Source organism: Antechinus flavipes, chromosome 1, assembly GCF_016432865.1.
Source record: "Antechinus flavipes isolate AdamAnt ecotype Samford, QLD, Australia chromosome 1, AdamAnt_v2, whole genome shotgun sequence".
Taxonomy (NCBI): domain Eukaryota; kingdom Metazoa; phylum Chordata; class Mammalia; order Dasyuromorphia; family Dasyuridae; genus Antechinus; species Antechinus flavipes.
In genome coordinates, this window is record NC_067398.1 from 657,220,621 (window position 1) to 657,233,124 (window position 12,504).

The 12,504-nt window shown below is 36.0% G+C and overlaps 1 protein-coding gene across 6 annotated transcripts in view; it reads right to left on the minus strand.

Annotated features, from left to right (window-relative positions):
* Positions 1-8,118, minus strand: part of LOC127544845 (adhesion G protein-coupled receptor E3-like) — a 214,069-nt gene extending 205,951 nt beyond the window's left edge. Inside the window, exons 1-2 of one of the 6 annotated variants that reach the window (XM_051971708.1) lie at positions 7,907-8,118; positions 668-718 (exon numbers count right to left, since the gene is read on the minus strand). In XM_051971708.1, the coding sequence (XP_051827668.1) occupies positions 668-718; positions 7,907-7,937 (82 nt within the window). In that variant the 5' untranslated portion in view covers positions 7,938-8,118. The remainder of the gene's footprint in view (positions 1-667; positions 719-7,906) is intronic. The other 5 variants (XM_051971711.1, XM_051971709.1, XM_051971707.1 and 2 more) reach the window with 5 other exon arrangements.
* Positions 8,119-12,504: the final 4,386 nt, after the last annotated feature.

Genomic DNA, 12,504 nt, shown 5'->3' on the forward strand with positions numbered 1-12,504 from the left:
TAATACTAATTTTGCTTTTCTCTAGTTTAAACATCCCCAGTCCATTTAACTTATATAAATTGTGGTGATTAGGAATGAATACATTATTTCAGAGAGAATCTGAACAGGGCAGCATATATTGGGACTTCCACCTAACTAGCTCTAGAAATAAAGTTTTTCTAAAGACAACCTGAGATTACATTCCCTTTCTTAGCTTCTGGACTATGTTGATAGTCCATTTTTAGATTGCAACTCATCAAAGATCCAAATATTTTTCATGAGAAATTTTTTCTAGCCACACATCTCCACTCCCATCCTATAAGCAGCATCTATTCACTATAAACAGTGACTAGAGCTCCCAGCCTGAAATTAGGAAGACCTGAATTCCAAACTAGCTACAGATCTCAGAAAAGACACTTAACTTTATTTGCCTCAGCTTTCTTATCTGCCTCAGTTTCCTCAACTGTAAAATTGGGACAATAATGGGACTTATTTCCAGGGCTGTTGTGAAGATGAAATGAGATTCAATGTTTGTAAAGTTTTTTAGTACTTTATATAGCCTGGTACACAATAGATACTTTAAAAAGTGCTTATTTCTTCTTTCTCTTTCCTATGCTGGTACATTTTATTATTTGAACCCAAATGTAGGCCTTAATATAAGCATACTTGTTTCTAAATATTAACATACCTTGACCTGATGAAATTTGAATCTTCAAGAAATAAATGAAGCAGATGCCACCTGGGTGAGAGAAAAAAGAGACCAGATTAAGCAGTTGACGTATTTTATTAAATGTATGATGAATCCATGAAGTTCTTTCAGGTACATACCAGCCTTCCTCCCAGGTAGTACCACATACTTGCAATCTGGGAAAGAGCTTGTAACATCCCTGATAAATGATCATTCAACAGTCTCTTGAAAAACTCATTCCTAAAAGGGATGGGAAGCTCACTTTTTCCTTAGGCAGCCCATGCCCCTTTGTTACAGATCCAGTGGTAAGGAAATATCTAATCTGCCCTTTTGCAAATTCTATCCATGGCTCCTAGTTCTGCCCTTGGGGCCCTTGAAATACTTGAAGGTGTGTCTGGCCTAAGTCATCTTTCCTCTAGCTAAACATCCCTCAGTTCCTTCATTTAATTCTCTTTTGGTGTGTTCTTCAGTCCACTCTTCATTCTGGTCATCTTCTTCTGGATGTTTTCCATTTTATGAATATCCTTCATAAAATGTGAACTCTGTCTCATATATAAAAATATTTATAGTAGCCCTTTCTATAGAAACAAAAAATTCCTGTAAACAAAGAGAATGTCCTCCATTGGAAGAGTAGTTAAATAAATTGTGGTCTGTAATGAAATATTATTATGCTGGACGAAACAACCAATGTGAGAAATTCAGAGAAGCATGGAAAGACATGCAAGAATGAATGTAGAACGAAGTTGCAAAACCAATGAATATCATAATGTAAATATTAACAATACTTAAGGGCAGGTGAGCTCCAGTTAATTGTATTGACTGATCTTGGCTTGGAAGAACAGATGCTGATGAGATACATATTTCCCTCCTCTTACCAAAAAAATCCTTTTGTGATAGATGATTTAACAGAATATCCCAAGATCCTGTTGGTGGATGACTTCACCATTTCACTGAAATTGTTTTCCCCAGGATTTCCAATGATCTCTTATTTGCCAGACCCCATGAGTTTCTCTTAATCCTTATTCTCCTTGATTTCTCTGGATTTCAATTATTCTCTTTTCCTTGATGCTTCCTCTACATTTTTGGAGCATCACCCTCTTCCAAATCACACTGGATAACTGTAGGTGTCCTAAAGGGGGTCTCTCCTGAGCTTTCATCTCTTCTCCCTCTATATTGCTTCCCTTGGTTGTCTCCTCACTCTCCATGGATTTAATTATCACTAATTAATTCTCATATCTAGATATGTTGTCCCAAAATCTCTGCTGACCTCCAGTTCAACTGCCTTTTCAGACATCTTAAACTGAATTTACAGTATATATCTTAAATGCAGTTTGTCCAAAGTAGAATTTTCCACATACACACCACCATTCTCCCAATCCCTTAGACTTACAACCTCAAAGCCTTGCTATCGTTCACTCGCCTATATCCAATTTGTTGACAAGGCCTGTCAATTTTACATTTGCAGCACCTCTCAAATAGGCCCCCTCCTTTCCTCTGACGACTCCATCCTGGTGCAAGCCTTTATCACCTTAGGCCTGGATTATTGCAATAACCTGCTGGTGGCTCTGCAGACTGCAGTCGATTCTCCTTTCTAATCCATCCTTCATTCAACCAAATGTTTAGTGATTTTTCAGAAATACAACTCTGTCACTTTTCCTAATTCATAAACTCCATTGACTCCTTATCACCTTCAGGATCAAATATAAAATGCTGTGTTTGATGTTCAAAGCCCTTTGTAACCCAGCATTCTCACTCAACTTTCCAGTCTTTTTAGACTTCCTTGTATTCTTCAGTCCAGTGATATGGGCTTCCCTGCTGATCGACCAGTGAAACTTTTTATTTCTCCACTCTGGGCCTTTTCTCTGAATGTCTTCCCCATGCCTGGAAGACTTTTCATCCTCATTTCCACCTATTGACTCCCATGGCTTCCTTTAAATCCTACCTAAAATTGCATCTTCTATAGGAAGCCTTTCCCAAACTTTCTTAATTCTAGTGCTTTCTCCTGTTAATTATTTCCTGTATATAGTATATGTATATGTATATATGTATGTATGTATGTATTTGCTTGTTGTCCCTCTACATTAAATTGTGAGCTTCTTGAGATCATGGACTGGTTTTTGATTCTATATTTCTAGCACTTAGTACAGACTGTTCCAGGAAGAGCAGATAGGCAAAGTGAGCATACAGGCACTATCCTGTCTTTTCTCATTGGCAGTGGAAACAAGTACTAAAAATATCTTCTTTAATTTTTTCTCTCCATATAAAAAGTTTTCTCTCTAGTGGCTAGATAATTTCTTCCTGTGCAATGGTGTTTTCTATTACTCAAATTTATTCATTTAGAAAATATCCATTCTCCATTATGAGAGTATAAATGAGTATAAATATTGCTCAAGAGCTGATTATATGCAGCTCTTAATACATTTAATAATTCACAGAATATATAAGCAAGGCCTTCAATCCTGATTTGGTGGTCTATGACAATGGTATCTTAACTTAAATGGATACAGTTCTCTGCTGGCTGCATAATGATTTAGAAGACAATAGTGTTGTGTTGTATTTTCATTTATTAAACATTTCTCAATTACATTTTAATCTAGTTCTGGCTATACTTGGGAGTTTTTCAGGCCATTTGCAATAGCTACGAGTTAGACATCTCTTCTAGAAGACTACCTAGAGGCATATATTATTTTGTTTTTAACTAATTAAATTAATATTTTTCTGCACTTAACATTCAAAACATTTTTACTTTTGTTTTTAAGATTTTTTTTGAGTTCTAGATTCTTTCCCTTATCTCCATCCACAATTAAAAAATAGTGAAGTTATATAAAATATTTCCATAAAAGTCAAGTTGTGAAAGAAAATACAGATCTCCTACCCTAATGAAAATAAAAACCCATAAGAAAAGTTAAGTTAAACAGAAAGAGAGACAAAGGGAGAAAGAGAGAAAGCTTCAATCTGTTTTCAGACACAATCAGTTCCTTCTCTAGGTATGGATAGGCTTTTTCATCATAAGTCCTTCAGAGTAGTCTTGAATGATTGTAATATTGAGATTAGCAAAGTCATTTACAGCTGGTCATCCCCAAGCATTGCTATTACTTTGATTACAATACATTTCACTTTGTTCATGGAGGACTTCCCAGGGTTTTTTTTTTTTTTTCCTGAGAGCAACATGCTCATCATTTCCCTGAGGATGATAATATTTCATCACAAACACATACCACAATTTATTGAGCCATTCCCCAATTGATGGGCATCCCCTCAATTTCCAATATTTTTTTGCCCTGAGAAGAGAACTGATATAAATATTTTTATACATATAGGTCATTTTCCATTTTTATTTGTTTTTTTCTGAATCTCTTTTGGTATCCATGCCTAGTACTGATGTTAAACCAAAGGATATGTATGGATTTATAGCTCTTTGGGCACAGATAATGTTTTTGATCATTTATCAATTGGAGCATGCCTCTTATTTTTTTTTAATAAATTTGACTCAGTTCTCACTGTTTGAGAAATAAGATCTTATCAGAAAACTTGTTTCAATTTTTTTTTTTACAATTACTATCGCTAACTGTATTTCCCTCCATTTATTCTTTCTCTCCTTTCACCCTGTGCCTCCTCAAAAGTGTTTTGCTACTGACCACTCCCTCCCCCAATATACCCTAATTTTTAAATCACCTTTCCCCCTTGCCATAGCTCATCCCCCTCCTACTTTCTTGCTGAGTAAGATCACTATACCCTTAGAGAGTATGTATGTACTTTCCTCTTTGAGTCAATTCTGATGAGAGTTCACTCACTCCCCCTTTTTTCCTCCTCTTCCCCTCCAATGTAAAAGCTCTTCCTTGTCTCTTTTTTTATGGTAGATAATTTGCACCATTCCCCTTCTCCCTTTCCTTAGGGCATATTTTAAAAGCAATTATTGTGTTTCCTAGCTGAAGTCCAAGAACAGAATTGGGATGGAACCTGGGGTTTTCAGTCTGCCCCTCTTATCCCAAATCTATCTCATTTCTCTTGGTCACTTATCTAATATGATTGCCTTTATAGTAAGCCTCTGAAGTTAAGGATTTCCTTTATCTCAATCCCTCCTTCTCCAGAGAGAATAAAGAAAGATAAGTAAGAAAGAATAGACCGGAGGTAAAGATCCAGCCCCAGCTGACCTGGGAGGCAAGGACAGGGGAGTCTGGATAATTTTTTATCTTGCCCCTTTCTGGTCGGAAGGAGCAGGAACAGAAAAAGCACAGACTATGCTCTAACAGAAGGATAAAAGATAGAGGCTACAGAATTATAATCACAGAAAAATGAGCATTTTCATAGCCCCAAGAAGATGGGAGGTTATTTTAGTTGATAATTGGACAAAGCATTCTAAAAAAGGGGACCACCTGCCAGTTTCTTTGAAATGTTGTAACATATAACAAATTATGTGGCTGCAGAAAAATTGATTGCCTGTTTAATGTCAATATAGAGGGCAAAAATTGGCACCGTGCCTGATATATAATTTGGCACAGTGCCTGGAACAGAGTAGGTGCATAACTTAGCACAGTGCCTGGAACATAGTAGGTGCTTAATAAATGCTTATTGATTGATTGCTAGAAATTGAGGGAAAGAATTTCCTAGAGAAGAAAAGTAGAGAAAGTCACAGAGATGGCCATACTTTAATACTTTTGAGCCAGTTTTTTCTGAACCTGAATCACTGACGGGTTTCTTCATGCTTTTTTATTTATTTATTTATTTATTTTTAACCTCACAAATCTTTTAGTTATGTTTCAGAGACCTTGATAAACTTGATGATGCTTTGGTGTATTGTGCCACCTGGTGGGAAAAATTACACAGTACACTTACTTGCTGGTTAATGACAAAGTGATGCAGAATTGTGGAAAGTAAATTAGTGTAGATGGTTATGCTATAGCATCTCAAGTGTCATCTGAGATACACACCAAGTATGTCTGTGTCAGATAACAACAACAAAAATCCACTCTAAAACTTCCCTTGACTTGGTTACTTCCTTATTAAATTCAATATGCACAATTTTTGTTTCTTCTAATAATTACTAAATAATAGAAAATGGACAATCAATTCTTTTTAAGCCATTTTGTTTAATTCATGTTTTTGATGGGCACTTTCATGCTTTAGTGACTCTTCATATACCTGAATGCCTTTCCTGGGCAAGGAGAGTTGAAAACAAAGAATGATAATGAAATCATTACTACTATTGGTTCCAAAGACAGCCTGATCTGGCCCATTCCTATAGTAATCTGACCGGTTTCCTACTTTTATGCTGAAATTCTTAACCCAGCTCCCTTCTCAGATTGCCAGAAAAAAAAAATAATGAAGAAGACTTGCTGGGAAGGTAACTAGTTCTGAGAATCATTTTTGACTTTGATTAAAAATTGCAGTATAAGGCTGTGGTCTCAAAATGTTCATATTCTAGAAATTCATGGATTGCTAGATCCAAATTCCATAGGTATCAGGAAGCCGTGTCAGTACCTTCCAGAGTCGCATCTCCCTACCTCTATCCTCATTACAGAAACCAGGTTAATTCTCCCCTCCCTCCCCCAAAGACCAAGGAGCCAAGACTTAATTTATGTTGCTTTTGATGAGACTTCCTGGCCTCAGGCCACATAGATTTAACTTCCTAGTCATTTGCCTGGTGTCACACAGCTAGAATTGAAACTCAAGTTTTTTTGATTCCAAGTCCAAAGTGATTCCAAGTCCAGTATTCTATTCAAGATGTCACCTATCATAGATTCTTAATGTTAGAATCATATATTATTGGAATTGAAAGAGGCTTTAGAAAGCCTCTTATTCAGCTGGTTCATTTTACATAGGAAGAAACAAAGGATCAGAAATGGGAAGAGAATGGTTACTCTTGAGCTAGAAAGTGAAAGAGCTGGGATTCAGATCTAAGACTTCTTCCACATATATTCTTCCAAATATAAGGCTCCTTCTACTTCAACATGCAAGGGCACATTTCAGTGAATTCAATGAATAAAATTTTTGATCTTTTATGGTTTTATTTTCAAAAAAGACTTTTTAAATATCTTGTGTTCAAGATGGTATGGGATAGATGGCTAGATTGGAATCAGGAAGACCTAATTTCAAGTTCTGCCTTTAATATACCCTTGCTATGGGTTCTTGGGCAAGTTGCCTTCATGCAACTCTCCTCCAATACTGTGAGTTACAGATAACTTGCTGATACTTCCTTTTCTGTGAGAAGTTTCTTCACTAGAAGTTCCTTACACTGATAAAATCACAAGCCCTGATAGGAAAAAAAACCCCAAATAACAGAAACTTACAAGGCACTGGAGATACAAATATTTAAAAATTACTTGACCACTCATTTTCTAATAAAATTATTTCCTATTATTATATACAAAAAAGTGATGATTCTGCAGGAAGAGACACTTACATAGAAAACCAAAAGAAGACTGTGTCAGGTAATGAATTTAAGAATTAAAATAATAACCCCCAAATCCAAGGCTAACCAAATCAGATTCAAAGAATTTTAGAGTTGGAAGGATATTTGAAGACTGTTCAGTCTACCATATTCATGAATCTTCTCAACAGTATATTCTCTACTAACTGTCATTGAACTAATGCTAAAGATCTTCATTGATGGAGAGCTTACTAGCTCCTGAGGGACTCCTTTCCACTTTTGGGCAACTCTCTTTGTTTATTCTTAAATTGAAATCTAACTGTTTGTCTTTTCTACTCTTTGCTCCTATTTCTGTCCTCTGAGGCCAAGAAAAATAAGTCTCATCTCTTTTCTACATAATAATCCTTCATATAATTTAGATTAATTACTATGTCTCTCCTAAATCTTCTCATCTCCAGACTGTGCATTCTTTGTTCTTTCAGCTCAGGAACTAGTCTCTAGTGCTTTTCTCACTTTTTTAGATCTATCATGGACACATTACAACTTTTCAACATCCTTCCTAAAACATATAAACAATTCTCCCACAGAGGGATGTAGTATACCAACATACCTGGGGTTGATGTCTGAATTAGATTTATTACTGCCCAATTGTGAGCAGTTACAAAGTTGTCTATGTATATAAGAGCAAAAAAGGCTAAAGGGCATAGATACCCATCCTGGTAATAGAAAACACATTGTAGAAGGGATACAGATTGCTTCACTCTCTGAAGTACATACTGAAGACAATAAATTTTCTGTGGACCAGCTCAAAAATTTAACATTTTTCAATTAGTTCAAATTGGAAAAACAATAAGTTATTAAATACTTACCCCACAGTAGCAAGCCCTGACTCCCAGCCATGATGGTCCTTCACTGTTTACTGATAAGAAAGAGGAAACTAACAGCCCATCCTTTTATCATCTGAGTTTTCTCAAGAAGCCTAGGAGGCTGTTTTTGTAGTATAGTTGAAGTAGCTTTGTTACTTGAGTTAGGAAGCATCACATGATTCATAATTCAGAGAAATTATCTATTCCAGAAGGGGGTCATGAGCATCATTATTATAGCATTCATCCAAAAGCATTTTCTGTAAATGCTCAATTGTACTGAAAGGACCAATTTGAGTGAGTATAAGTTTCTCTCATAAAACTTATAGTCCTACATAGTTGCCTAAAAATTACTTATGGGGTAAATGATTTGTCCTTGGTCACATGGCTTATATTTGTCTACGATTATCCTAAATCTGATTTTCCTGATCTCCATGCTATATTCTATCCATTTTGCACTTTTCAGTTACCATGTCAAAGCCTCATGCAATAAGGGGAAGGTGCAGATAATGTAATAATATGCTATTGCAGAGATAATGTTTGAAAAGTGATCCATAAACTTTAAAGTACTGTATATAAATCAGTTATGATGATTATTTTTGTATGAGTGGTCCTTTTTTGTAATGATTTGCTATTTTTATTTTGTGATTATTTGCTATTTTTATTTTGTCCTAATTAATCTGCCCCCCCCAAAAAAAAAAAGAAACAGTACCCTATGAGAGGCAGCATGTCTTGGCGGACAGAAGACCAGCTTTAGAGACATAAAAACTGAATCTAAGAGTCTCACTCCTAATGTGCTGCCTCTGTGAGCACAGGCAAGCCACTTAACTCTCTCACACTATCAATTGTTGATAGATGGAGTTTCCAAACTAGGCACCCCCTAGCCAGATTAAGACAAAGGTCTAGACTGATATTCAGAGAAAGTGACGTAACAAAACTATGTCTAAAAAAGGAATTGTGCTCTAAGCTGGGCCAAAAAAAAATAGTGTGACAATGGAGGTAACCACTCTCTACTTGTCTGCTCCCATCTCAGTGTCCACTCACCCTGTTCTGCGATGGATGAGCTATAGAACAGATCAGAGATCCCTGCTATCAATGCTAGCAATTTCTTAAATTTCAACATTCTTTTATTCAAGTGTAAAAAGTTCATGATGAAGTGCTTTTTCTTCCCCTTTTTAAAAAAATATAATTTCTTCCTTTTAGAAATTGCTTAGCAATTATGGTTCACTCAAATCAAGTGATAGGGAAGGGCATAGTGTATGTCATATCTGGTTCTGTTTCATCTGGTTCTGTTAACTTATGGAACTCTTCAACAGGTCATGTCTCGACAACTTAAACTTTCTTCTTTTCACTATCTCCCACACAGGTTGTTGGTTAGTGGGCATTTATTAAACAACTACTGCATACCAGGCCTTGGGCTAAGTGTAGGGGATACAAAGAAAAAGATCCTGAGCTCACTGAGCTCATTTTAATGGAGGAGACAAGACACAGAAAACTTTGTTTAAATGAAATGGAAACAGGATAAATTGCAAATAATCTCAGGGGAAGGCATTAAAATTGGAAAATGGGAAAGGTTTCTTGCAGAAAGTAAGACTTTAGTTGAGACTCAAAGAAAGCAGGGAAATGAGAAGATAAAAATGAGGAAGGAGAGAGTTTCAGGACTGGAGGACAGTTAGTGAAAATATCAGGAGCTGTTTTGTGCGAGAAAGAGCAAGAAAACCAATGTCACAAGATGGCAGAGCAAATGGAAGAGGTTGGGCTCTAATAAGGCAGGAAGAAAGGGCAGAAGAAAGGTAGAAGAGGGTATGGGAGGATAGGAGACAGAGTGAGAGAAGAAGATAAGCAAGAGAGTGGGAAAGGGAGAGATGAGGACTCTGAAGTCTCTTCTCATCCCAGCACCACTACCAATATAAAATAGATGAATATTTTCTGGATAAGCTAAGGATGTTTATAGGTTGTTTAAAATGTTTAAGATGACAAGAAAAGATAATGATGAATGTTGGAGGGGATGTGGGAAAACTGGGACACTGCTACATTATTGGTGGAACTGTGAACAGATCCAACCATTCTGTAGATCAGTTTGGAATTATGCTCAAAAAGTTATCAAACTGTGCACATCCTTTGATCCATTATATTATATCCTAATTATGATTATATCCCAAAGAGATCTTAAAGGAGGAAAAGGGACCCACATGTGCAAAAATGTTTGTGGCAGCCCTCTGTAGTGGCCTGAAACTGGATATTGAGTGGATGCCCATCAACTAGAGAATGGCTGAATAAATTATGGTATATAATGCTATGGAATACTATTGTTCTGTAAGAAATGAACAGCAGGCTGATTTCAGAGAGGCCTGGAGAGACCTACATGAGCTGATGATGCTAAGTGAAATGGGCAGAACCAGAAGATCATTATACACAACAACAACAAAACTATATGATGATCAGTTCTGATGGATGTGGCTTTTTTCAACAATGAAATGATTCAAGCCAGTTCTACTTGTGCAGTAATGAGCCATCTACACCCAGAGAGAGAATCATGGGAACAGAGGGTGTAACACAGCATAGCATTCTCTCTTTGTTATTATTTGCTTGCATTTTGTTTCTTTTTTCTCAGTTTTTCTTTTCTTCCTTCTTGATCTGATTTTTCTTGCATAACCGGATGGCTGTGTGAATATGTATACATGTATTTTGGCATATTTGGCATGCATTGGATTGCCTATTGGGTGGGGGAGGGGGTGAGAAGAAGAAGGGGAAAATTTGTAGCAGGGAGTTATGCAGGAGTCAGTGTTGGAAAAATTCCCATGCATATGCTTTGTGAATAAAAAGCTTTAATAAAAAAATAAAAACAGCAAAATAAAATGTTGAATCTATTCAAAACACCCTGAGAATAAAAATGAAATTCTCATTGTAATGGAGAATGTTTTAAAGGCAATGAATTAAAGCAAAGACTCTTGATTCCAAGGGTCTATAGTCAGTCTGTAACTTATTCAATTATAATCAGCCAATCAATGTCCATCTTGACATTCTTTGTGAAAATGCCAAAAAAAAAAAAAAAAAAGAGAGAGGGAAAAAATAATTCATCAAAATTAATCAACATATTTTAGTCAATAGTTAATTATGAAATGTTTATTAGGCATCTTATATGTGCCAGAAACTGTGCTAAGCATTGGGGATACAAAGAAAGGGCTCCAATTTCAAGTAACTCACACTCTTAATAAGGCGACAACATGCAAACTGTTATATAGCAACAAGATATATACAAGCTAAATCTGAGGTAACCAACAGAGGAAAAGCACTAGAGTTAAGGAGAATGAGTGAAGCAGAAGGTAAAACTTGAGCTGAGATTTAAAGAAAGACAGAAAAACAAATGGGCAATGATGGTGAAGGAGAGTATTTCAGGAATGAGTACCTAGAGAGTGGAGATGGAGGGTCTAGAGCTAGGAATAGCAAAGAATCAGTGCCATTGAATCACAGAATATATGACAAGTATAAAGAGCAAGATTAGAAAGGTGGAAAGAGACCAAATTATGGAGAGCTCTTTAAAAGACAAACAATTTTTTATATTTAATTGAAATAAGGAGATATTTAGAATTTATTGAAAAGTAGAGAGGATGATGTTAAACTTGTACTTTAGGAAGATCAATTTGATAACTGAGTGGAGGATAGACTGGGGTGGGAGACCAATCAATCAGCTACCAGATCCATTGTTCTATGGGATGGCTTTCTGGGAAAAGGAGGGAGAAATTATGGTGATGAAAGACCAAGATAATAATAAAAATATTTTTTGAAAGAGCAAAGTCAAAAGAGCTAGAATATTTGGATAGCTAACTCTTCAAGCTATTATCCTATTTCTCTATCTCTCTTTCTTAGCCAACCCCCAAAAAAAGCTATCTAAAAAAGCAAACATGAGATGATGAGAACCTGTGCTCGGGTGGTGGGGTGGTTGTGTCAGTTGAGAGAAATGAAGAGGAAGTATGTATTAGATGTTCTTAGAAATGCCAGGACTTGGCAATTGATTGGATATGTGAGGTATAAGTGATAGTGAGGAGTTGAAGATGGCACTGAGGTTTTGTTGTTTTTATTTTTTGCTGAGGCTATTGGGGTTAAGTGACTTGCCCAGGGTCATACAGCTAGGAAGTATTAAGTGTCTGAGGTCAAATTTGAACTCTGGTCTTCCTGACTTCAGGGCTGGTGCTCTATCCACTACATCAACTAGCTGCCCCTTTTTTTTGATTTCTACTCATACATAGAATCACAATCTGTGGGTTGGAAGGGACCCTAGTGGCTATCTAGTTCAGTTCATAGTCTAGATGCCACATAATTATTCATTTGGAAAAAAAAAAAAAACTTATCACTTCTAAATGTTGGAATTAGAATAGGTAAGATAAATTGATCATCTCCTAATTTTAAAATGCTTAGAACTCACAAAAATAGCAATTCCAATTGTTAATTGAATGAAGGGGTTCATAACTCATGGAGTGGGAACTTTAAACATTTATTATGGAATTAAAGTGTGTTTAAGAAAAAAGAATAAAGAAATATTTAAATGTTATTACTATTTATGATTGGAGAGTTATATGATGTTGTTAAAAAAATACCCCTAA